At 47.3% G+C, this 26,478-nt stretch overlaps 1 protein-coding gene and 1 long non-coding RNA gene across 3 annotated transcripts; one reads left to right on the top strand and one right to left on the bottom strand.

Annotated features, from left to right (window-relative positions):
• Positions 1-208: 208 nt before the first annotated feature.
• gabrr2a (gamma-aminobutyric acid type A receptor subunit rho2a) lies at positions 209-25,439 on the top strand. 2 transcript variants are annotated; one of them, XM_057058877.1, is made up of 9 exons: positions 209-1,198; positions 4,665-4,771; positions 8,466-8,533; positions 11,460-11,683; positions 12,700-12,782; positions 16,987-17,127; positions 17,213-17,365; positions 22,476-22,684; positions 23,906-25,439. In XM_057058877.1, exons 2-9 carry the CDS (start codon positions 4,753-4,755, stop codon positions 24,239-24,241), a joined length of 1,233 nt encoding a protein of 410 aa, XP_056914857.1. In that variant the 5' UTR covers positions 209-1,198; positions 4,665-4,752; the 3' UTR covers positions 24,242-25,439. The 2 variants fall into 2 exon arrangements, with proteins under 2 accessions (XP_056914857.1, XP_056914856.1); XM_057058876.1 differs by lacking the exon at positions 209-1,198 and adding an exon at positions 1,920-2,253.
• Positions 11,364-14,048, bottom strand: LOC130540042 (uncharacterized). Its single transcript, XR_008954295.1, has 3 exons — positions 13,636-14,048; positions 13,032-13,220; positions 11,364-12,939 (listed from the first exon to the last, which is right to left on the bottom strand). It is a non-coding gene; the product is annotated as an uncharacterized LOC130540042 (long non-coding RNA).
• Positions 25,440-26,478: the final 1,039 nt, after the last annotated feature.

Genomic DNA, 26,478 nt, shown 5'->3' with positions numbered 1-26,478 from the left:
GGGGGGGGGGGGCAGCAGCAGGTCCTGCAGGTCCTGTCAGCGGCCTGGGGGAGTTGCTTACAGTCAGAAGAGGCCAGGAGCTAGAGGGGGGAAGGGTAGTGAGAGAGTGGCCGTCTGTGGTCTCTGCTGTCATCTCAGTTTGCTGCTGCCATTTCTCAATCAATGGTTGCACATGTATGGCACATGTATGATACATGAATGCCACATGTATGGCACATGTGTGCCATATGTATGGCACATGTATGGCAACTAAAAGTGTCCCTGGTACCAGCAAATGTGTTGGGAGAGGGAAACAAGTCAACCCAGGTGTGGTGTGGCAACTCAGTGACACATAGTTGGATTTTGAAAAGTGCTTTATACATACATAAATATACATACACACATACATATGCATACACAAACACACACACACACAGATCGCTCTTTCCTTCCTGCCATCATGTTGGCGGTGGTGAAGTACAGAAGCTGGAGAGAACCGCTGAATGAGAGAGGATGGTCCTCAGCAGGAAAAAGGTGAGTTTCCAACTGTGGGGGAGGGAGGAGTTACTGCCCCAGGAGTTACTCCTGAGGGAGGGAGGAGTTACTACCCCAGGAGTTACTGCCCCAGGAGTTATTGCCCCAGGAGTTACTACCCCAGGAATTACTGCACCAGGAATTACTGTCCCAGGAGTTACTGCCCCAGGAATTACTGCCCCAGGAGTTACTGCCCCAGGTATCTATATGTCCAAACTGGGGCTGCAGCTGCAGTACTGGGGACCCAGCACTGCTGGAGAGAGAACTCAGCGGGGGTGACCAAATCACCAGTAAATCTACTGTGTTCATCAGCTTGGGGTAAAGGCCAAGATCAACTACAAGAAGCCAAAATGAGTTTACCCCCTAGGGGGGCTTGGCTTGGCTGTGGAGCCGGGGGGAGGAGCTCAGATATCGAGGAGGAGCTCAAAGTGGAGCAATTGCTCCTCTGTGCTGAGAGGAGCCCGTTGAGATGGTTCAGGCATCGGGATGCCTCTTTGAGGACGTGGTTCAGGCCTGTCCATCCAGGAGGAGACGGAGAGGTTCTCACGCTCTGCTGGCCTCAGGATTGGTGCTGGTGCAAGTGGCTGTGGAGAGGTTAGCTCAGGTTGCTAACCCCAGGGCCTGGATAAGCAGGTAGCGGGCCACTCCACGACTGGTGATTGACTGCCACCTTGTGCATCATCAGGTACTCCTCGAGGCTTCAAGTAACTTCGTCCATTCAAGTGTGACTTCACAAAGTGGAGGCTTTGCAACAACGTGTCAGCATCTGGGGAACAAGGATGCTCTGCAGCAATGTTGTCGGAGCTAAGCTAGTTCAGGGAAATGGCATGTTTTCTGAGGGAATTTGCATATTTCTTAAAAGCCCATAAGACTGGGAGTTGACGGGAAGTTGAGACTCTATGAATATTTTATTTGTGTGACTGTCAGGTCAATCAGCAAGGCGGTTTTTAAAATTCAAGCCTAAATCAGTTGTTCCTATCTCAGAACCAGACGTGCCAAAATTAATATTCCAGGTTTAACCAGCGCTGGTGCCGCCCAGGGCACACCTAGTGCGGCCCTGGAAAGACTCGAAACTGGCTGTGTGTGTGTGTGTGTGTGTGTGTGTGTGTGTGTGTGCGTGTGTGTGTGTGTGTGTGTGTGTGTGTGTGTGTGGGGTGGGGGGGGGTTGGGGGGGGACAGCGCAGCGTCAGCTCCCAGACTCTAGGAGCTGAATGAAACATGATTCCTGTGATGAGGTTTTTATTTACAACGGAGACGAATAAATTGGAATAATCTGCCGCTCTTGTTGTGTCATGCCAGGCAGAAAATAATCCTGCGCGCGCGGCCGCGCGTGATTTCAGACTACAGCTGTTCGGGCTCCCCCCCCCCCCCCACTTCTCTCTCTCTCTCTCTGCCACGCTCGTGAGGAGAAGTCCTGGCTGTGTTTACCACCACGGGCGCGCACGCGCACGCGCATCTCCGCGGGCTCTCAGCACGCTGCCAGTCGCTGCACTGCCATGCCCGAAGACGCGTCCTTCGTCCGCTAAGAGAAAACCATGCGCTGGCGGCTTCGCGCGGCTGGAATGCACCGACCAAGCGCGCCTTTCAGAGGACTCACCTGTGGATCCGTGCGGTCAAGATGCCTTTTATGACCAAACCTCTTTTCTTCCTGCTTTGTCTGGTCGTTACCGGTGAGTGCCGTCGCCACGGCCACCGTGTGCGGAGATGGACTGGCACCGTGGAGAGCCAGAACCACGGCACGTAAGTGAGAGAAGAAGCCAAAGGACGGGTCGCTGACACCACCTTTGCGAAAGGGTTGAAGTTAATGATATCTTAGTATTTGTCAAAACAGACAAGCAAATGGGATGAACTTTTTTAATTTTCGAGCTTGAATTATGAAAGGAAAGATTTAAGAATGAAGTTTCGACGCTAGAAAAGGTAGCAAACGTGCACGCGTCGGTTTTTATGAAGAGTGACTAACAGCATTTTAGAAGGGTAGTTCTAACGTGTGCAGAGCAGTGATTAGAGTCGAGGTCTGTCAAGTGTTCGACGGACCCCTACGTGCTGTGTACTAAACATAATGGATTGATGCCGCCGCCCCCTCCCATGGCGCCAACACCAGCATAGGGTCAAGTCTTCAGAGTGTTTGAAGGAGGGGTGAGAGGAGTGTGACAGGGTTGCTTTTGGTGGGACATGTGATAGAGCGTCTAACTGGGTGACACATGTAGCCTGAGGGCGGCTTCAAGAGGCAGCACTTTAGTTCAGGAGCTCCAGTAGGACTCCAGACACCCCCGTAACCCCACTGAAAGGTACCATTTAGGGAGCCACCATCACTCCTGCTCCGCTTCCAGTTGGGCTGACTGGTTCCAAACTATGCTGCTCACACAGAGTAAGCTCCTCCCAGCATGTGACCTTCTCACAGAGAACTGCTGCCAACATTGTGTTCATTCAATAAAATCAGCCTCGATCGGCTTCATGAGCTAAACGTTCTGGAGAGTCCTGCTGACTGGAAACTCCTGGGAGAAGGGGGAGGTTTCTTGGAGCTGGACCAGCATGGCCAGCAGGCACGGCACCACAGTGCAGCATGGCCTCACTGTCCGGCCATCCTCATCTCCAAATCCTTGAAGAGGTCACCCTAATTTAGAAGAGCAATAGTCTTGATGTGGAGGAATAGAGCAGAAGTCTTGGCTGGTTGAATGATTGATTAATTGGTTAGTTGGTTGGTTGATCACTTTGTTTACCAGCCATTTACACCCCCAGAATGAGGTGAGGAGGGTCACAGGACAGGACAACCAGCCCGATGGCTGTTACTGCAGTGTGTTTTCCAGAAGTGGAGAGTTTTTCCCATCATTTTCTAGCCCTTCATGGGGAAGGTCACCCCCCCCCCCCCCCCCAAGCCAGCGGTAAAAGATAGAAAAAGTAACTGTGAGCCAATGAGTGGTGGCATAATTGTGCTCCACTTACAGACCTTTCGGCCGGAGTTTTTCTGTGGCACAAGTATCAGCCTCATGGCTGAGGGGACTTGAGTGGCTGCTCTTGAGAGCGGAGGTGAAGGGCTGCAGGCTATCATCACAGAGCACCCCCCCCCCCACCCTTCACTCCCCACCCATGAGGCTCTAATGAGGCTCTAATAACATTAAAACACGGGCGGCTGAACCACAGCTTAAAAGGGTTCTGTTCAAAACCTGGAGAAAATAAACACTCAAAAGGCAGAAAGGTCAGGCGTGTAGCTTCGAGGCCACCTCCATTGGTAAGCTTATTTAGATTCACAAAAGGACACAGTGGCTCCAGCCTTGATGTCCAAACGCTCGTGGGAGTGTCAAATCACCAGCCACATTCTCCTCACATCTATCATCTCCATGGTGGTCCAGAGCCATAGCACCTCGAGCCGTTAGCGTAGCTATTCTCTTGATCCGGCTGTCGCCGCAGGTGGCAGAGTCGACAGGTGCTCGTCTTTATAGGAGGGGTGTGGCCAACTTTGGTGGGTTGTGATGACACTGCCTCCAAAACATCATCAACCTCCATCTCAGTCAGCAGCAATAGTTGATTGAAATAGCCGGGTTTCCACCCATAGAGGGCGCCACTCTTAAATAGTTCAGACAACAAAATGCCACATTTGAATACCTTTTGGAAAATACTGAGAGTTGGACCGGAATCCATCAACAGCACTACTGCATCGTCCACTGGTCCAGGGTCAGTTGGGGGCAGGGCAAGGTGATGTTGGCACTGGAGCTTTAGTTTTACACTTGGCAAGATGTTTAAAATTTAACATTTATAGTTATATTTGCAATTTACATTGACTTTTAGACTGTTACCTTGAGGCAAATTTGAGGAAATTAAGGTGCTTTCCATGATATAACAACCATTTTAGTTTGGCCTTTTACAGTGTTTCAGTTCCAGCAACCAAAGTAGTGACTTAGCCCTTCGTGCTTGTGCATGCTTTTTGTACTGTAATTACAGCTGTTCGGGAAGCATCCATGGACACTCAAATGAGAATGTCAGAGCAGACATTGTGTTAGCATTCCTGATGCTTGTTAGCACTGCCCCTCTGGATTTTAGGATTCTGCTGAAGAACATTTGAAATAAATGAGTCAGACGTTCTTGTTGTGCTGTGTGTTGTCCCCCACAGGCCTTTTTAGCCCTCAACAACTAAACACTCCCTCTTCCTGCAGCTCCTTGACCAAGAAGCCCCCTGATGTGACCAAGTCTCGCAAAACAAAGACTGAGCATCTGCTGAAAGTGGACGACCATGACTTCACCATGAGGCCAGCGTTTGGCGGTAAATCCAATCTGCTTCACAATGACACGTGCATAATCTGGAGAGTTGCAGCTCACGTTTCAATGCTTCAGACCTGAAAATACATTGACACCATTAAAACACCAACAATGGACCACAACATTTGGATGTTTAATGCCAGTTCTTGACAGCCCCTCCCCCTGGCACAGGTGATAAGCCCGTCCTAGCAGTCACCAGCCCATCACAAAACACTAACCATCAGTCCCCAATCAATGTCATTTTCTGAGCCTGTGAAGGGTCAGAAGATGGCAACCACGAGGACAGAAAGGTCCAGAGCCGTGAATTGAACCAGGAATGTTTTTGTTGTGACAATCAATTCTTTATTTATCAAAATTGTCTCTAGGCGCTTCACAGAATCCCAGGGCCTGACCCCCAACCAGCAGCAGTGGCAAAAAAACTCCCCTTTAACAGGAAGAAACCTTGAGCAGGACCCGGCTCATGAAGGGGGACCCTCCTGCAGATGGTAGGAGAGGAGAGGAGACGAAGAAGGAAGACGATCGACATCTGAGAGACACACTAAAGACACACTACAGACACGTGCATTAGCTCAAAGATTCACGCTTCTCCATTAGCAACACGCAGGCATCGGTTTAGCTTCTGAATGGAAGCATTTTGGGAGGTGTGAACAGATAGGACAGAGGACAGAGAGCGTGCAGCAGGAGCTGCCTGTGGAAATGGGGCTAAAAATAGCTGCATCAGGGTTTGGACTTCTGTAATTGGCTGCTCTCACCAGATTTGTGCTAAACTAACCTTTTAATTTTAATACAGCCAATAATAATACTTAATGTGGGATTTTTGTCTTAACAAGGTGGCTCCTCTTGAGTCAGCTTTGTGGTGGGTTTCCAGTGGATTTGGGATCCGTGATCCATGATCCATCCTAATCTAATGACTTGAGGAATCTCTTGTGCTTCCTACATGTTGATGTTTTCAGCAAAAAAAAAAGAGCCAAGGCTGAAAGGTGTGTGACTAAGGCTCTGGATCCTGGGAGATTCTCCTGGATCCAACTTTGTTGGGATCTGCTGGATCCACCCCTCCAGCTTGTCGTGCTCGAAGGATCAGAGAGATGTGTGGTGTCTCCTCCGAGAGTCTGTGTCAGGAACCTCATGTCCAGACAGCTTTGACCTTCTTCATCACAACTTTCTGGAGCTGGAGCAGTGTTGCCTTTGATTTCTGGTCTTCTTCCCTGTGCACCCCGCAGCTGCCTGTATCTGATAGCTGAGGGTCTGGAGGGCCACGGCTCTTCCGTGCATCAGCTTGTCGGACTCTCTTCGGAATTCTGCTCTCACGTCTTCCACTCAAGGTTTCCCAGTTCTTTTAGGCATTTCCCATTGGGACAAATTAGTTTTGGACGACACGTGAACATATTACGACAAAAAGAACACACGGTAGTCCATCCACGGGGTGCACCTGTGTCACCTAACCCGCGCACTGGTGCACGGCCACCTTTGTTCGTTCATCTGACAGATGGAGGTGTGAAGGAATTTTGAGGTTCATTCGATGTGATCAGGTGAAGGTCTTCAAGCTTGTGTTAAGGTCCGGGTGATCCGGCCCCTAGAGGAACGGTTGGTTGGTTGGTTGGTTGGTTGGTTGGTTGGTTGGTTGGTTGGTTGGTTGTGAAACGGTAGCTCAGAAGGCCTTGACTGTTTTGCCCTCTGCGCACTCTCATGCTACCCTTTGGTGGTTCCGTGCGGGGCCGTTCCCATAATCCTTGAACAGACAGAGCTACAGCCCTGACATGACAGAGGTGATTGCGGAGGTTCTCTGGCCGCTCTTCTTCAGTTTAAAACACCGTCTTAATAGGAGCAGTGAAAATAAAGAAGAGACCACTGAGGAGGCTATCACGGGTCCATCAGCTGGATGAAGAAAGCAGAAGGATCAGATAAATGCTGCATCTCTCGGTGTCCAAAGGGGGCACTAGACCTGAGCTAACGTGTGTGGAGTATTATTGGTCTTAATCCCCAGAAAGATAACACACTAAGCTCGTTGTTAATCCACACAGAAGGGGACCAGAGTGAAAGCACATCATTTCGTGTGTGGGCTAAATGCTAACATACAGGGAAGCCTTTCAGAGAAGGTGCAGGCTCAGCCGCCACTGCAGGTCACCAAGTCCAAGCTGGTCTTCTTCTTCCTCTGAAACAGAAGCCCCATGTGGCGCTGTGAAGGTTTGCCCCACTTCATCATTGGATTCTGAAGGCACCAGAGGCCCAAAATGTATTTGGAAGTTCATCACGGAGACCATGATAATGATGGAAACCGTCAAGTGGTCCTGGTCCGCAAGCCTTCAGCGGGTTCAGGGTCCAAGTGTCCTTCAGGCAGTGTCGCATGGCCGCTGTTGTGGTGACCTCCTGCCACAGCCTGGTTCTGGGAGCTGTGCCACTGAGCTAATCTCCCAGTCTTGATGAAAAGGTGAAAGGGCCACTGATGCTTCGATCCAAGGAACCCAAATGATTTGCTCTCCTCCCCCGCCAGTTTTAAATGACCTCGCATGAGATCCAGCAGAGCAGGAGGCTGCTGCCTCCATTTGATGGGAGAACTGTGGAGATTCAATTAGAAGATTGGAACAAGCTGCTTTATAGACTAACCCAACTGCCTCCGCCTAGAAATGCAAATGGCTTCTTCGGTTGCCACAGCAATGATTTGTTCCATTACGCCTCGTGAACGTCAAGTTAGATCGGTTCTCCATATTCATGAGAGCACGGTGCTGTCCCGGCATGTTCGCTCCACTTAGCGGTAGCTGCTAGCTGTAGCCACTAGCGCAGGGGCCCAGGTTGGCTGGTGCTAGCCCCCCATTCGGACAGTGATGAGGGGATTAAGCTGGCAGTAGTTTCTCCTGTTTACAGCTTAGATTAGCACAGGCATCAATCTGTTACGCCATCAGACAGCTGTTCCCAGGCAAATGACACTTTGTTCCAAGCGGAGTGCACAAGTCAAGCAAAAGGCTTAAAGTGCACCGATGGGCCTCTGCCGACGTTGCTCCAGTCAGCGATGGAAAACGCCCCACCTGTGTCGGGCATCGGTAGTTGTGCAGCTGCGCTACAAAGTGCTGTAGCATCGGACTCGAACGCAGGTCATCCAACGGACACCAGACTGGAAGGAACAGCCACATCCTGGCCCGCCGGTTCATCCCCTCCCCGCCTGGTGGTCCGGCTTACCTTCACCCACCTTTTGTGCCACTTTTTCTTTGGAGAAATACTATTTTTACTGCACCACCAGCTGCTATGAGCTCTCTCAACTGCTGGTGGAGGTCACACAAGGGCCAGAGGTGTTACACACTTGATGTCATTGTCCCTGTGGGTGAAGATCCATCCGCAGCCCTCATCCGTCCAGCATCGGTGGCACTAATCCAGCATTTAGGCTCGCTCCTAATCTTTGTGGATTACTGACTGTTGAGATAAGTGAAGCAAAGTGGTCGCGGCATCACCCATCCGTAGAGGTCAGCGGTCACGACAGATATGGTGTAGAGATGTTGTGATTAGAATGCGTTTACAGATGGGAGCGCCGCTATGATCCCGCCCAGTTGTAGAACAGCTATACTGTGGAGTCTGGTCCTCCAGCTCCACCTTCCTGGACTCGTAGGTCCGCCTGGGTTCTGCTGGGTAGAGGTCGTGGTCTCAAGGTCTGCTGTGGGATCTGAGGGTCGGAACGAGCTCACCAGTTTTTTCCCCTCTGTCCCCAGGCCCTGCCATCCCTGTGGGTGTGGATGTTCAAGTGGAGAGTCTGGACAGCATCTCTGAGGTTGACATGGTGAGAACAGCCGGATTCGCTGCCACCGACGGGGTCTTGTTCACTGGGTGTCTTCCACTTGCATTTCCATGGAAACAACACAATCACACATGTAAACAACGTGGACATTGCAATTCAGAGACAGCAACTCTCATGCTACTCTCATGCTACTCTTAAGCTATTCACGTGCTACTTTCTTGCTGTTCAGTAGCTACTCTCATGCTACTCTTTGGCTCCACTCTGGCTACTCTCATGCTACTCTCATGCTACTTTCTGGCTATTTTAATGCTACTCTTTAGCTATTCTCATGCTACTCTCATGCTGCTTTCTTGCTACTGTCATGCTACTGTCATGCTACTCTCTGGCTAATCTCATGCTATTTTCTGGGTACTCTCATGCTACTCTAGAGCTGCTCTATAGCTACTCTCATGCATCTCAAAAGCTAGTCTTATTCTACTCTCTGGCTACGCTCATGCTACTCTTTAGCTAATCTATGGCTACTCTCATGCTACTCTCTGGTACTCTCTGGCTACTGCTACTCTCTGGCTACTGTCATGCTACTCTATAGCCACTGTCATGCTACTCTTTGGCTACGCTCATGCTACTCTGTAGCTACACTCTCTCATTCTACTCTCTGGCTAATCACATGCTACTTTCTGGCTACTCTCATGCTACTTTTTGGCTCCTCTCTGGCTACTCTCATGCTACTTTTTGGCTCCTTCCTGGGTACTCTTTAGCTACTCTCATGCTAATCTCTGGCTACTTTCTGGCTACTTTCATGCTACTCTCATGCTACTCTTCAGCTATTCGCATGCTACTTTCTTGCTGCTATGTAGCTACTCTCATGCTACTCTTTAGCTCCTCTCTGGCTACTATATGGGTACTCTTTGGCTATTCTCATGCTACTCTCTGGGTACTTTCTAGCTACTTTTCATGCTAGTCTCATGGTACTCTATAGCAAGTCTATGCTACTCAATAGCTACTCTTATGTAACTCTTTAGCTACTCTCATGCTCCTGTCTAGCTATGTCTCTGGCTACTCCCATGCTACTCTGTAGCTGGCTACTCTCATGCTCCACTGTAGTTACTCTATAGCTACTCTCTGGCTACTGTCATGCTACTTTCTGGCTCCTCACATGCTACTCTTTAGCTTCTCTCATGCTACTCTTTGGCTACGCTCATGCTACTCTGTAGCTACACTCTCTCATTCTACTCTCTTCCTAATCTCATGCTACTTTCTCGCAACTTTCTGCATTTTGGATCAACTGGAGGCTTCTTAAAGAGTTGTTTGGACACCCTGATAATAAAGAATTACAATAATCCAGCCTGGAAGTAACAAAAGCATGGACTAACTTTTCAGCATCATGCCGTGTCAGTAGCTTCCTGATCTTTGTGATGATTCTCAAGTGAAATTTTTTTCTAGAGACTGTTTTAATGTGTGAGTTGAAAATGCATGCTGCTCTCTGGCTACTCTGATGCTATTCTGTAGCTACTCTCATGCTACTCTCTGGCTACTCATACTACACTAGCTACTCTATCGCTACTTTCATGCTGCTCTGTATCTACTCTCTGGCTACTCTAATTCTACTCTTTAGCTTCTTTTATGCTACTCTGTAGCTTCTCTTGCTACTCCCATGCTACTCTCCTGCTACTCTGTCGCTACTTTGTAGCTACTCTCTTGCTACTCTCATGCTACTCTATAGCTACACTGTCTCATTTTATTCTCTGGCTAATCTCATGCTACTTTCTGGCTACTCTCATGCTGCTCTTTGGCTCATCTCTGGCTACTTTTAGGATAGTCTCATGCTACTCTTTAGCTATTGTCATGGTACTTTCTGGCTACTCTCATCGTACATTGTAGCTAATTTGTAGCTACTCTCATGCTCCTCTACCTACTCTATTGCTACTCTCATGTTACTCTTTAACTACTCTCATGCTACTCTTCGGCTATTCTCATTCTACTCTCTGGCTACTTTTTTGCTACTCTCATGCTACTCTGTAGCTACTTATGCTACTCTGTAGCTACATCAAAATCCAATCAATCTTAATTTATATAGTGTCTGTTACAATCATAATTGTAGCTACTCTGATGCTACTCTCTGGTGTTTTTTCTGGCTACTCTTTCTGCTACTCTTACGCTACTCTCATTCTATGCTCATGCTACTCTCTGGCTACTCTCATGCTACTCTTTATCTACTCTCATTCTCCTCTTTAGCTTCTCTCTGGCTACTCTCATGCTACTCGTTAGCTACTCTCATGCTACTCTCTGGCTGCTTTTTGGCTACTCTCGTGCTACTCTGTAGCTACTCTCATGATACTCTTTAACTACCCTCATGCTACTCCTTAGCTCCTCTCAAACTACTCTCTGGCTACTTCCTCGCTACTCTCACACTATGCTCATGCTACTCTCTGGCTACTCTCATGCTACTCTGTAGCTACTCTTTAGCTACCCTCATGCTACTCATTGGTTCCTCTCTGGCTACTTTCTGCTACTCTTTAGCTACTTTCTGGCTACTCTCGTGTGACTCTTTATCTACTTTCATGCTCCTCTCTGGCTACTCTCATGGTACTCTTTAGCTACTCTCATGCTACACTGTAGCTACTCTATCGCTGCATTCATGCTACTCTTTAGCTACTGTCATGCTACTCTCTGGATACTCTCAAGCTACTCTTTGGCCACTCTCATGCTACTTTTCAGCTATTCTCTTTCTCATGCTACATTGTAGATAATCTCTGGCTACTTTCTTGCTCCTCTCTGGCATCTCTCATGCTACTCCTGGCTAATCTCTGGCTCTCTAGCTAGGCACACACACACACACACACACACATACATACACACACACACACACACACACAATTTGTTAGTTTATTTATCTTTAGTTGCAGCCTTGATCTCCATTTTAGCTTTGGTCAGTCACAAATCTCTAAATTGTCTGTGTTTGCACCAGGATTTCACCATGACCCTCTACCTGAGACACTACTGGAAGGATGAACGCCTTTCCTTCCGAAGCAGCACTAACAAGAGCATGACGTTTGACGGCCGTCTGGTGAAGAAGATCTGGGTACCCGATGTCTTCTTTGTCCACTCCAAGAGGTCCTTTATCCATGACACCACCACTGACAACATCATGCTGCGTGTCTTCCCCGATGGACATGTCCTCTACAGCCTGAGGTGTGTGGTCATTCCACATGTCTGCTGATGTGTCACCAGGATCTGAGTGGCTCAGGAACCATTTCGCAGGAATGAGGGAGTGAGGAGGTTTGAAGTGGGGCAGCAGGACAGGCAGAGCCTGCTTATCTCCAATTATCTTCTCCATTAGTGTCAAAAGAGGATTTTACTCTTTTTTTGGCAGGTTCTTCTGTGATTACCAGTTGCTAAGCTACAAAAGCTCCGATGTGGTAGCTCTGTTGACTCGATATGAAGAAATGTCTGTCTCGTGATGAAGAAGAAAGTTCAAGTTCAAATGTACCCTAAAAATCTGCTGGGGCGTCCTAAGAAAAGAGATGTAAACTTCAACAGGAAGTGGTGTTCTTACATGGCGGACGTCTTCCAGATGTCCTTGTGGAGAAGCAATCCTGCCCCAAAGCAGGAGAGGTTCTAAAAGTTAACCTCCTGGGCTCCGTTGCCTTGTCATGAGCTCTCTGTAATGCCAGAGAAGGTCAAACAGAAGCCTCCTCATGCTGTAAAAGGCTGCAGATGACCAGAAGAACCAGAGCGCAGGACCAAATGGACATGAGACCTGAGGGACGGGTGGAAATGTGGACAGGCATCCACAGGGGAGCTGGTCTATGGGTTGGACTTCACTCTCGTACTGGTGAAATGCTGATGACGTTCTGATCAGCATCATCAGAGCCATTAAAATCTGTGACATCAGAGCCATAAAACTGGGTCTTGGTAATGTCTCCATGTTCTCCTCATGTTCTCCCAAGAACTGCCATGGCTTTGCTGTAAACTTATGTGTAAATACACTCGTCAGTAAAGGTGTGCAGAACCACCTTGTGACGGTAGCCTAAAAGTAGCCCTATAACTATGGCAACAGACCACGTCAGCAGGGTGTCAGAGAATGTGTTTGGCGTGTGATCCACACAGAAGATCCAAACGGGAGATCCACACGGGTGCTGGTTTCCCTGTTTTCACTGACAACCTGTGTTCTCCATCTCGGTGACAGTTGTCCTCTTGTTGGACAGAGTGACGGTGACAGCAGCCTGCAACATGGACTTCAGCCGCTTCCCTCTGGACACTCAGACCTGCACGCTGGAGCTGGAGAGCTGTGAGTACACGTCCTCTTCAGCATGTCCCTGGTCAGAGCTCAGGGACACTTCCCTTTGTTTCTGTTTTGTTCTCTTCTTCATTTCCTAGTTTGGGGTTTGTCGTAGGAGATGCAGCCTGATTAGACATGTTGGAGGGTTCGAAGGTCCAACGTCCTGCTGGGAGGACAGAGAACAGACAGTATATCTCGCTGCTAGGTTGGTTAGATTGTGTGGGACGCCTCTGCTCGCCTCACGGGGCGGTTACATACTGAGGTCTGGTGATGGCTCCTCGGGGAAGCTCCATCTTGGTTATTGTTGCAGAGCTTTGGTCCTACAGCTTACAGGAGACCTTCTACTGGACCAAGACGCATTACAGCTAAGTCAGTGTGTGGGTCCTCAGCAGCATCCCAGGAAGCATCTCAGGAATCTTTCCTTTTGCTAAGTTCTCCTCATCCTGCCTGTTAGAGACAATTTAGTTTCCTTAGTTAAGATGTTTACTTGGGTTAAGATTTCTTGGCCTCAGGCCACGTACTTTTATTTTGACACAGGCTTTGGTCACATGACCAAGTAAAGATGGCTGCCCCTCCCTTGGCAGTCAGTCTCAGTTAGACAAAGGAATAGTTAGTAGTGATATAGTTTTTTACTGCTTAAGCCTTATATCTTTGGAATGTGAAAGCCTTTGAACTTAGGAAACGAACACTTTAGTTTACTTATTCGGACCTTTTTTGTTGAGCCATTTTATTTGGATTATTTAGCCTTATTTTGGAGTACAAACAATTTGGATTTATACCACTGTGTGCCACCTGCTTGCCTGCCTGCCATTGCCTCTCTCCCTCTGCCTACATGCTACTTACCAGCTTGCGGCCTACTCACCTGCTCGCCTCCATCTGGAACACCTTCAACCATCTAAAATGCCCGAAGTACATGAAGGTGGAGCTTTGTTCTGCTGAGATCAGCACCGTTGAGGCCACTGGGGATGATTGCTGTTCTTCACAGTCCATCACCTCTCAGCAAGCTCTTCTCTCTGCATGAAGTGGGGGGGTTGGGTGCCAGTGTGTCAGGCTTGATGGACTGAAACACCAGACCCCCAGACCTTCAGGGGCCGCTGATCTCAAGGTTTGATGGGGGAAAAGAATGATATTGTGTGAAATGGTTCCAATAAAACTGGTTCAGACAGTCCTGGACGTTCTGGCTGGTCCTGGTCGCTCCAGGCTGACCTTTAGATCTCCTTGTAATTGGCCATAGTATCGATAATCTCCCCATCAGGTCACCAACTTTCACGAGTGCAGGACGTTAGGGAAGCTTTAGAGGGAGTTGATGGTCAGGAGGACCACCAGTTCTCAGGTTAGAGGCAGATCAAAGCCTCCAGTTATCCTCTAGTTCCTCAGAGAAGCAGGCAGAGGAATGTGGCTGGCGCTGGGTGGGGATGGGGGAGGGGTAGCAGAGGGGTCGTTGTGGGAGGCAGCATTGCTAGTCCAGACTAGGAAGCCTCCAGTTGATGCTGTTTCCTGGCAGCAGGTGGAGGCTTTTGGCTGGATATTTCTTTGACAGTTTATCATTTGAGCGGACTCGCTTAGAAACGAGGAGGCAGATGTGATGTTAATCAGCCAGGTAAGAGCTGTAGAAGGGACAGGAAGACAACCGAAAATACAAAGCTCTGAAATAATATCAACACCTCGTCTATTCTCAAAGGAGCCCAAAAGAGCGGCTGAAATGGTAACTAGCTAGCTAGCTATCCCTGAGACATACGCTGTGTCCGAAACCACTCACTCCTTCCCTATTCACTACTAACTGCATGGGGGACATGGATTGAGTGAACTACGTAGTGCACTGAATTTAAAATGATCGTTCGGACACTACAGCGCATGTAAAAAGACGTCATGGTGTCGCATAATAATTACGAACCGGTCGACGGTAAAAGTGGCCAGGTCCATTTAATTATGTTAACCCTTCCGAAACACACCCCAATACATTCAGCGGTCATTTTTTGGAAATGCAATATTTTACGCTAGAATTAACTTTATATACGGTAGTAAAATAAAATATTAATGTCAATAATAATTAAATAAATATTACTTGACATGATGGCACATTCTCAAGTCATATTCCGCTGTAGTGAAAACATTTAATAAAGCAATTTTTCATCAAGAAATGGATCCAGAGCTACTTTTCATCTTTGTAAATAGTATTGTACTGACATCCTGTCGCCTGGTGAGGAACAGACGATTCCGACGAACAATATTATGTGAGGGGAGGGGGGACAGTGAAGGTTGATTGATTTTTTTTAAAAAACATTTATGTTGTAATATTTTAGGAGGATCATATTGGACCCCCAATGAAAACAGTTGTAAACTACACATTGATTTCTTATTTCCCAAATATTTCATATATCAAACCGCACAGTGGAAATTACATTAAAAAAATGTATTCCATCAGCCTCATGGTATCACGTGATACCGTAAAGGCTGATGGAATACATTTCTGAGTTAGGCTGCATTGATTGTACACTACTTTTTGCAGTGCATTGTGGGATACATTGAGTGCACTACATAGGGTACAGCGATGCTCACTAAGAATTCGGACAAAAATGTCAAAATAGCGTCCACACTATTGAGTGCACTATTAGGGTATAGGGGGTGGTTTAGGACACAGCGTTAGGCCCTGAGGCAGCATCTGTGCTCAGCAACTAATGTCCATCCAAGAGCTGAACGTCTGAGGCCTTCTGGTCCAGATGTCTGTCGAGCTTCTGGTTGTTAGCTATTATAAATGACAGGCATCACATCTGCCACATCCCACAAAGGTGAGCAGATCAGGAAGGGGGAAATCAAATAATGGCTTATACTTTTGGTCAAATATTTCACCTATATTAAATAACGTTAAACCTGGGAACGGGACCTTCTCTTGCTATGTTAGCAAGCTAGCTAAAATCGATGAATTCAGTCTTGACCCAGCAGGGTGCAGGTCAGGCCAGGGCTAGCTCTAAACGGTCACCTAGCATGCTACCTGCTGCACCAAGCCCTGCTTAAAAAACAATAATAAAGAAATAAAACTTAGAACAACCATTTTTGGCCAGATATGTTAGTGCTATTTAGCATTCATTTCTTTGTTCAGTAAAGACTGAAGACTTAAGGTCTGTCAAAGAGCTATTGAACATGAGGAAAGATGGGGGGGCGGTCAAAGGAGAAGGACATCAAAGATGATCTAGTAGCAGAGTGTCCTCACAGACTTGGGTGTATGTGAACACGAAGTGTGAAGTGAAGTGCGAACAGTTGCACACCAACAACTGTTGTTAGCGGGGAAGCTGGTCGGGGAGTCTGAGGATGTTGTTTTGGCTGCTACTCAAAAATTACAAAGGACAAAGATGAAAGCTGATCACAAAGCTCCCTTCCTTCCCACGGTAGCGGCTTTCTGCCTTTCTCAAAGATCTATGGCTGTTTCAGGCAAAGAGGCCGATGCTAGCAGCTGGGCGTTGCTCTCTTCATGGCAGGCAGCAGTGGTCTTGGATGGGCCACGAACAGCACTAGAGTCCATTAGCAGTCTACAGTCCAAGCCTCCACATTGTTGATGAGAGGAAGCTGCTGTCATATCATAGCACTGGTTGTCATAGCGATGACATTTTCCCACAAAGATGGACTTCCTAGTGGCAAATGTCAGAGAGAGAAATAAAGAGAGAGTAACTATTGTTCACTAGATGTGAATATATGACAAAGACTCCACGGATCCTCTTAGAAAGGAGCGGAGGAGCAGGAGGACCAGGACCAGAGGCTAACTGGCAGACTTATGCTGGACTCTCTGACACATACTCAGACCATCCTGCCTGTAAAGGGAGAATTACTCCTCTAAATCCTCCTTATGTCTCAGCTGGGGAGGGAGGTCATTCTCAACCGTCCTCTAGAGGGGTCCAGGTCCGCCTGAAGGGAGCGCTGTGACCCGATCTTGTTTCCAAGTCCTTCATGGAGGGAACTGAAAGGACAACTGTGCTAGCTACTGCTGTCGTGTCCAAGGTTAGCATCCTGTGTTTGGGACAGCTAGAGACAGACAGGCTGGTCTTCCACCTTCGATGCCTCTCAGGACCAAAGAATCCTCCCAGCTGGTGCTGCTTTCGCTCCTCCTGACCAGTCGACCAGTGACCGTCGGTTCCCCAACCTCCAGAATTTCCACAGCAATGTCAAATTACACTGATGTGGTGTGTTTTACGATAATGATGATGATGGTGTTTTCCAGATGCCTACACTGATGAAGATCTGATGCTCTACTGGAAGAGCGGTGACGAATCCCTCAGCATTGATGACCGCATCTCTTTATCACAGTTCCTCATTCAGAAATTTCACACCACGTCTCGCTTGGCCTTCTACAGTAGCACCGGTACACACACACACACACACACACACACACACACACACACACGAACACACACAGGGAACGTCATGTTGTGTTTGACTGTTTTCAGGCTGGTACAATCGTCTCTACATCAACTTCACACTGCGACGCCACATCTTCTTCTTCCTGCTACAAACGTACTTTCCTGCCACACTGATGGTGATGCTGTCGTGGGTGTCATTCTGGATCGACCGGCGGGCTGTGCCGGCCAGAGTCTCCCTGGGTAAGGAGGCCAGAAGAGTGTCGTGTTGACACTCTACACCTGTGGATCTGCTACCATGATTCTATGCTTCTAGTTTATCCTCCAAGTCCCTGATGTTCCAAGAGGGACACATAAGGACAAAGCTTGCTCAAAATGGAGCAAGATGGAGCTGCTAGCATTGGCATTGTGTGTGTATGTGTGTGTGTGTGTGACAGCGGAAACGTATTGCGTCACTTCCTGTCTTCTCAATCGTTCGTTGGTTGCACTGTGCACGGTGTGTTGTATTCACTTTACTTAATATTGAACACTTGGTGTGTTGTATTCACTTTACTTAAAATTTGAACACTTGGGACATTCTAGTCAGGATTAGGTGCAGAAAGTGTAGTTTATTTACGGCTATGGAGGCGAGACTTAGTGAGCTTGAGACGCGGTTCCGCAGCTTGGAGTTAGCTGGAGTTGCGTCAGGTAGCCAGGAGAAGCTAGCTGCGGAGCCGTCTAGTGTAGCTTCAGCTAGCGGTCCCCCGGCAGCAGCCGGCTAGCCAGGGCGGCTGGGTGACGGTTCGCAGGAAGCGTAGCCCAAAACAAAGGCCCACGGTGCACCACCAACCGCTTCCCGTAGCTAACCGTTTTTCCCCACTCGGCGACACACCCGCTGAGAAACCGACCCTGGTAATTGGCGATTCTGTTTTGTGCTACGTGAAGCCGACTCCAGTGACCATAGTTAAGTGCATTCCAGGGGCCAGAGTGGGCAACATAGAAGCAAATTTATGGCTGCTGGCGAGACGTAAATGTAAATTTGGTAAAGTTATTATTCACGTCGGAGCCAACGACACCCAGCTTCGTCAGTCAGAGGTCACCAAAATGAACATAGAATCGGTGTGCAACTACGCAAAAACGATGTCGGACTCCATAGCATTCTCTGATCCCCTCCCCAATCTGGCCAGCGATGAAATGTTTAGTCACATGTCATCGCTTCGTCGCTAGCTGTCACGGTGGTGCCCCGAAAACCAGGTGGCCTTTATAGACAATTGGAGCACTTTTTGGGGAAAACCTGGTCTGATTAGGAGAGACGGTGTCCATCCCACATGGGATGGTGCCTCGCTCATTTCTAGTAATTTGGCTAATTTTATTAGACCCAAATTGACCTGACAATCCAGGGTCCAGACCAGGATGCAGAGTTGTAGTCTTACACACCTCTCTGCTGCTTCCTTAGAACCCTCATCTGCCAACAATAACATATTTAACACTATAGAGGTAGTCTCTGTTCCACGGTTAAAAGTTCACCAAGCACACAGCAGGGGAGCGGTCAATCACCATAATCTTATTAAAATTAATACCAAAGCACAAGTTGGAGAAACTAATATCACAATTAAGTGTGGACTGTTAAATATTAGATCTCTTTTGTGTAAATCCCTGTTGGTGCATGACCTGATAGCAGATCATCACATTGATTTATTTTGTCTTACTGAGACCTGGCTTCAGGAGGAGGAGTATGTTAGCTTAAATGAATCTACTCCTCTTACCCATCTTAATTATCATATTCCTCGTGTTACTGGTCGAGGAGGTGGAGTGGCCGCAATCTATCACTCCAAGTTATTAATTAATCCTAGACCAAAATATGGCTCCAGTTCATTTGAAAGCCTGACTCTTGGCATCACCCATCTGAGCTGGAAGGCAGAAAAGCCACTTCTGTTTGTAGTTGTATATCGGCCCCCTGCTGGGCCACATTCAGAGTTCCTGTCTGAGTTCTCTGATTTCTTATCTGACTTGGTCCTTAGAACAGACAAAGTCATTATCATTGGAGACTTAAATATCCATGTAGAGATTGTAAATGACAGCTTTAGAAATGGCTTCATTTCATTACTTGAGTCAGTTGGTTTCCTCCATCAGATAAACCAACCAACTCTTCAACCACACCCTAGATCTAGTTCTGACTTATGGTGTTGAGGTAGAACATGTGTCAGTGTTCCCTCAGAACCCACTCCTGTCAGATCATTCATTGATCCCTTTTACATTTATGATTAAGGATTCTTCTATGCTCAGAACACAGTCTTACTATAGCAGATGTCTTTCAGATAATGCTGTAGCTAAGTTTAAGGAAGCAATCCCTGTGTTGATCCCAGGGCCACTGTGTGTTTCCCCAGGGATCAATCATTATAATCTTAGCCCTGCTGAGGTTGACTCTATTGCTAAAGGTACAGCAACCTCACTGAGAATCACGCTTTTCTGTTGCCCCCCTGAAAAAGAAAATAGTAAATCAGAGGAGGTTTGCCCCCTGGTATAATTCACATATCAGGACCCTCAAGCAGAAAGTGCGAAGACTAGAAAGGAAGTGGCATTCTTGTAAAATAGACAGCTACCATGTAGCCTGGAAAGACTGTCTATTAGTTTCGACATTAGGCCCTCCGCAAGGCTAGAACAGCTTATTTTTCTTCTTTAATTGAGGATAATAAGAACAACCCCAGGTTTCTTTTCAGCACTGTGGCCAAATTAACCAAGAGTCACAGTGTTTTAGATCCACGTATTCCCTCTTCGCTTAGTGGTGAAGACATCATGAGCTTCTTCACTGATAAAGTTCTAGCTATCAGAGAGAAAGCCAACTAGGCCATCCCTACAACTGGACCATCACCAGACGTGCTGACTGTGGGAACATACAGGTTCTCCAACGAGCCCTTAAACTCCTTCAGTCCTAAATATTTTTCTGAAGCGTCTTCACTAATTCAGAAATCCAAGACCACCACGTGTCTTTTAGATCCCATCCCAACACACCTGTTGAAGGATGTTTTACCAGTGATAGGCAGTTCTATCCTGGACCAGATCAATTGTTCTTTCGTGACAGGTTATGTACCCCGGTCCTACAAGGTGGCAGTGATTAAGCCGTTGCTTAAAAAACCATCACTGGATCCTGAAGTCTTAGCAAATTTTAGGCGATATCCAACCTTCCTTTTATCGCTAAAATTCTTGAGAAGGTGGTGGTGACTCAGTTACTGGAGCACCTGCAGAGAAACAGCCTGTTTGAGACGTTTCAGTCAGGCTTTAGAGCTCATCACAGCACAGAAACAGCACTTCGGAAAGTTACTAATGATCTTCTTATAGCTTCAGATCATGGACTGGTTTCTATGCTGGTTCTGCTGGACCTCAGTGCTGCTTTTGATATAGTTGATTACAGCATCCTGTTACAGAGACTGGAACATGTGATTGGGATTAAAGGGACAGCACTCGACTGGTTTAGATCGTATCTATCTGATTGATACCAGTTTGCTCATGTCCATGGTGTTCCCTCCTCATACAGTAGGGTTAGCCATGGAGTTCCTCAAGGTTCTGTACTTGGACCAATCCTCTTCACCTTGTACATGCTTCCCTTAGGGAACATTATTCGGCAGCATGGGATACATTTTCATTGTTATGCTGATGACACTCAGCTTTATTTATCCATGAAACCAGAGGAGACAGAGAAGTTAGTGAAGCTTCAGACCTGTCTTAAAGACATAAAGTCCTGGATGTCTTCAAATTTCCTCCTTCTTAACTCAGGAAAAACTGAGGTCATGGTGTTTGGTCCTGAACCTCTCAGGAATAGATTAGATCACATGATCACTCTACATGGTATCTCATTAACATCTAGTCTTTCTGTGAGGAATCTAGGAGTAACTTTTGACCAAAACCTCTCTTTCATCTCACACATTAAAACAATCTCGAGAAGTGCCTTTTTTCACTTGAGGAACATCACAAAGATCAGGAAACTACTGACGCGGAATGATGCTGAAAAGTTAGTCCATGCATTTGTTACTTCCAGGCTGGACTATTGTAATTCTTTATTATCAAGGTGTCCAAACAACTCTTTATGAAGCCTCCAGCTGATCCAAAATGCTGCAGCCAGAGTTCTGACAGGTATTGACAAAAGAGATCACATAACTCCTTTAATGGCGTCTCTTCATTGGCTGCCCGTTAAATTTAGAATAATTTTTTAAACCCTTCTTTTGACCTACAAGGTCCTCAGAGGCCTAGCTCCATCCTACCTGGAGGAGCTAGTGATACCTTATCAGCCCAATAGACCACTCCACTCTCAGAATGCTGGTCTACTTGTGGTTCCCAGAGTTTCTAGGAGTAGAATGGCGGGCCGAGCATTTAACTACCATGCCCCACTGCTATGGAACCAGCTCCCTGTCCAGGTACGGGAAGCTGACTCCATCTCTACTTTTAAGATTAGGCTTAAAACCTACCTCTTTGAAAAAGCTTATTGTTACTAATTCTGTAGTTCCAGTTACTATATAGACAGACAAACTATCATACTTAGGGGGTCGTCTAATCATTTGGTTAACATCTTAGCTATGCTGTTATAGGCCAAGGCTGCCGGGGTCTGGAAACATGATCACCTGACAGGCCTCTGTCACCCCACTGGGTCATGGTTTCCTCTCCTCTCCTCTCCTCTCCTCTCCTCTCCTCTCCTCTCCTCTCCTCTCCTCTCCTCTCCTCTCCTCTCCTCCTCCTCATCAAGCAGACTAGTTATGTTGATTCTTGAGGCCCATTGCCTGGTGTCCCGGTCTTATTAATCAGTACACCAAGTAGCAAAGTCAACATACACACACACTCACACGCATGCTCACGCTCACACACACACCGTATCAATAACTACAGATCTGCATGAAGCAATTGTGTAGACAAACTATTGTTGCAAACTTTTGCTCAGACCCATCCTGGCAGGAGCCCTTCAGATGCCAAATCTGCTGCTTCACAGCTGGAAAAGGGGGAAAAAAAGAGAAAAGGGGAAGGACAGGGGGAAAAAGAGAAAAGTTTAGAGTCAAGATAACTTCTTCAAAAGGCTAGAAGAAAGGACAGGAGGAATAGAATGAGACAATCCAGGAAGTTGGAGACAGGACTAGTTAGGAAGTGTTCAGCTCAGGCACCACTCTAGAACAGGAACGGGTGGAAAGGTCTGAGAGCGAAATGCAGCAGCCTCAATCACAGGCCCACTGGCACACGGTGCATCGTGATCGGCGTTGCTGCGTTTCTCCCGTATCCCTGCCAATCGCGCTGTGGCTCACCATCCTCACAACTTTCGTTGACATCTGACGGGTAATTTTTGTATCCAGACTTTTGCTGTAGCTGAAACCACAATGACATGTCTGTGCAGGCATCACCACCGTGCTGACCATGTCCACCATTATCACCGGAGTGAACGCGTCCATGCCCAGGGTGTCCTACATTAAGGCGGTGGACATTTATCTCTGGGTCAGCTTTGTCTTTGTCTTCTTGTCGGTGCTGGAGTACGCTGCTGTCAACTACCTGTCCACCGTCCATGACCGCCGAGAGCGTAAAATGAGAGAACGGGCGCGATCTCAGGTTTGTTATGACACAACCTTTGATGATACATTAAAGAACTTCCCTTTGATCTTTCAGATTTAGAAGAGAGTAGACTGCTGAATGGGAAAGAGCTATCTTAGCATCTGCTCATTGGAAGACATGCTAGAAGACCTCAGTAGCTTTTTCATGCACATAATTAGCAAATAAAAAATGTAATTTGAATTTGTCATTTACTAATGAGGTTTCATTACACATTTGTTTGGGCCCAAATAGCTGCTGCCAGAACCTGAACCTGAATCATTTATATTTGCATTTGAATCGTTTCATTAGAAATTTGAATCAGCTAATTGGCATTGGCGCTCTTAGATTTGCATCAATGACCTCGGTGCAGGTTTCACTGCCTTTCCCCTTACAGACCTCGAACTCGGGAGCTTTGCTTGGCGCTGTTACTGGTACCGGTACCGCTGGTGTCCAGCATGTCCCACGAGGCTTCTTATGAACAGACCTCAGTGGTTTGATCATCCCTGATGGTCTCGGCTGCATCCTGCCTCCTTCCTCACGAGTGTCGCGTGGTGTTGGGGCAACGAGCACCATCGTTATATCAGGGAGGCCGTCGAGATCTGGACACATGGCCAGCAGACTGTAAATATGGGGGTGGGGGTGGGGGGTAGCAACTGGGGCACTGCAGCCTGCACCCTGAGAGAAAGACTGCACCAAAATCTGTTTCAAGCAGCTCAGACATGTCTCACCAGCATCACTTGACTCTTCTGAGGAAGGAGGCAGGACACAGCCGAAACCAACGGGGGGGGTTAAAGCAATAGTGTAAAAAGATCTTTGTGAATTAAACATTAACTTGGAGGATCAGGCAATCCCGCCCCTGGGATCAGAGGAGCTTGGCTTTCAACAACAGTGTTGCTGCTGTCAAACATTTGGCTCTGGCACCGGCTCGGCCAGATGGGACATGCGGAATTATCATACCGGCAGCTTAAAATGATCATATTTGGAGGACAATTATTGTCAGCATCCAGGCTACAGCCTGACGTGAGTCACGTCCCACAGACGTACCACAGATGAGTCGATTAAAGCTTAGGGCAGTTTTACCTCACCTCCACACAAGGAGTGTTTCGACTGGCTCTAAAACAGGAGCGCAAGCACTGGTTCCTTGTGCGATTACGGGTCGACTGGGGGCCAACCAGAGCCCTACAGCTGTGTCACCAACTGGTCTGGTCGCCAACACATGGTTTCTTTCTTCTCTTCCAGTCCCTGCCGTGCACCTGTGGCATCTCCCAGACACGAACCATGACTATGCTGGATGGTACGTACAGTGAGGCCGACACCAACAGCCTGGCTGGATACACTGAGGATCCAGTGGTGCCAGAGGAGGAACAGGAAGAGCTGCATGAGGTTCCAGAGAAACCTGAACACATGGTTGTCCATCTATCAGTGAGTAGTGAGTCCACCACCACCAAGAAGAAGAAGACCATCCGCGCTCTCAACATCATCCAGAACACACATGCTATCGACAAGTACTCCAGGATGATATTCCCCGGGTCGTACATCTTCTTCAACCTCATCTACTGGTCAGTGTACTGCTGAAAGGTGCTCCCGAGTCCAGTCTAACACACTGTGATTCATCCAGTGGGTGTGCTGTGGTTCTTCTTCTGTGTCTGTGGAGACCAACCATCATCAGGTTGAAGGCCTTAAACGAGGAACGGAGACCTGTGGGAAAACCTTTTTCTTTTTTTCTCTTCATGCAGCCATGTGAATGTTTCTGAACTTCAAGAGAAAAGAGACCTTTAAACAGTGTCCTTCACACACACACACACAAAGACACACACACACACACTTTTTACCGTTGGTCAGAAGCATCTGCGACTGAAGGAATCTGCTGGATCACTGATGACGATGGACTGGTCCAGACGAGTTGATAGAAAAAGGTGGATCAGGCCTATATGGTCTGAAGGTGCACTAGTTCATCGTTTACTGTGAAGATCTTCCCAAGTTGATGTCTCCAACTGAATCCTATATAATCCCAAATTGTCGCCATTATAGGGCTTGTATGAACAATTTCCTACTTTGAGATAATGCTGCAAATTTGACGTATTTGAAATGTCAACCTAAAAATTGCACTGGAACAAGCTATATGGACACGTTGAGGACCGAGGGACACCATTCGGCAAGGTGGTCCTCCGAAATGTCTTGACAATCAAAACTATGAGAAATACCCAACAGAAGCATCTAAAAAGTCTGCGCAGGGTTGATCAATTCTGTTCCACAAGATGTGACGTCACAATAATTGATATATTTTTGCAATAAACTGTGAAGCCAGATTTTCAGAGCAAGCGTGAATGGTTCAGCGGTACGTTTTAGTTCTTAGCCTGGTGAGGCAGCAGATCGACACAAAGAACATTAAAAAGCGCCTCTTTGCGGCTCTCGTGTATTAGCTGTCATTAGGTAATAGACAGCTGGAGTTCTTGGACAGCTTTCACCATATTTGCTGAAAAATCTACTGTTATTTCCGTTCTTTCATATTGTGGACATGATGTAGCTGTATTTCCTGTTACTTTTACCCCCTGCAGGTCAAAGTCAGAGCCTTGAGATCCACACACATCTCACCTGATGGCGGTGGCTCACTGTGCTAATTCTGACCCAAATATTGTTGAACCTCAGGGTCCACGACCAAAGTGTGATATCGCTGAAGCTCCTGTACACCCTTCATTACTTTGTAATACGTAGAAATATACTGCTTGTGTTGAAGAATGTATTAAAACAAGTCTTTAGAAATTTGCAATAACATTTTTTTGTACTTTTATTCCATTTCCATTCCATTCCGACCAAATGCCACTATAATTTACAATTTCATGATGGATGCATGGATGAGTGGAGGCATGATGAGTGGATGGATGGATGATGGATGGATGGGTGGATGGATGGTGGATAGATGTATGAGTGGATGCATGGAGGATGGAGGGATGGATGAGTGGAGAGATGGACAATGGATGAATGGAGGGATAAGTGGAAAGATGGATGGATGAGTGGAGGCATGGATGGCGGATGGATGACAGACGTGTGATAACACGTGTGCTGATATGTGGGCAGACGGCTATTTTGACGGTTGTCAGGATTTGATGGAGCAGATTGGTGAAGGGTGAATTCTAAAGTGGGTATTTTATTGTGAAGATGACTTCCTGTTGGAATTCTGTCTAATTCTACGTGAGACCGTTGAGAATGTGGCTGTAATGACTTTTTGGATGGACCCATTTGGTTGGTTTTGAAATCTCTCCGGCTCAAAATAGGTGAAAGATGAAACGTGTGATGAGGACGTGACAGTGGCCCCCAGCTGTGTCTGACTGGTGCGAAGGAAGTGACATTCCCAGATAAAACTCGTGAGTTTTCAAAGGCCAGTCCATCCTCCACCACAGCGAGCTTTAGTCCAGCACTTTCCTGTTTTATTTTGAAAGTGCCTCCTGATTTGAGGCCACTTCCCTCCTGGGTCCTGCCTGATTCCAGGTTGTTTGTGTGGCACCTCAGTCCCCTCTTGTATATGTGTGGTCTGCTGTACGTCTGATTGTCCTGACCTGTCGTCCTGAGGTGCAGCTCAGCCTTTGTCCAACTCGGATATGTCTGTGCTGTGGAAAGACTTATCCGTGACATGGACAAGGACTTCCACAAAGACTGGCATGTACGAAGGGACAAAACACAGTCGGGAAGACACAGACTCTACAAATACACACATGAGGGTAACAATGTGGAGCAGGAAGAACCGATCAGGGGAGTGACCTTCCGCTTTTCAAAATAAAACACATCACAGGACAAAAGCTCAACTTGAAACC

This window comes from Takifugu flavidus, chromosome 16, assembly GCF_003711565.1.
Source record: "Takifugu flavidus isolate HTHZ2018 chromosome 16, ASM371156v2, whole genome shotgun sequence".
In the NCBI taxonomy this organism is placed as follows: Eukaryota; Metazoa; Chordata; class Actinopteri; order Tetraodontiformes; family Tetraodontidae; genus Takifugu; species Takifugu flavidus.
The sequence above is the reverse complement of the archived record's forward strand: the minus strand, read 5'-3'. Positions and strand labels throughout refer to the sequence as shown.

What these genes read in the sequence shown, in the direction of transcription:
- gabrr2a (XM_057058876.1), top strand. Translation starts at nt 2,132, where the DNA reads ATGCCTTTTATGACCAAACCTCTTTTCTTCCTGCTTTGTCTGGTCGTT. An exon ending in CACGCTGGAGCTGGAGAGCT is followed by an intron (nt 12,783 to 16,986) that starts GTGAGTACACGT and finishes GGTGTTTTCCAG; the next exon opens with ATGCCTACACTGATGAAGAT. An exon ending in GCCGGCCAGAGTCTCCCTGG is followed by an intron (nt 17,366 to 22,475) that starts GTAAGGAGGCCA and finishes ATGTCTGTGCAG; the next exon opens with GCATCACCACCGTGCTGACC.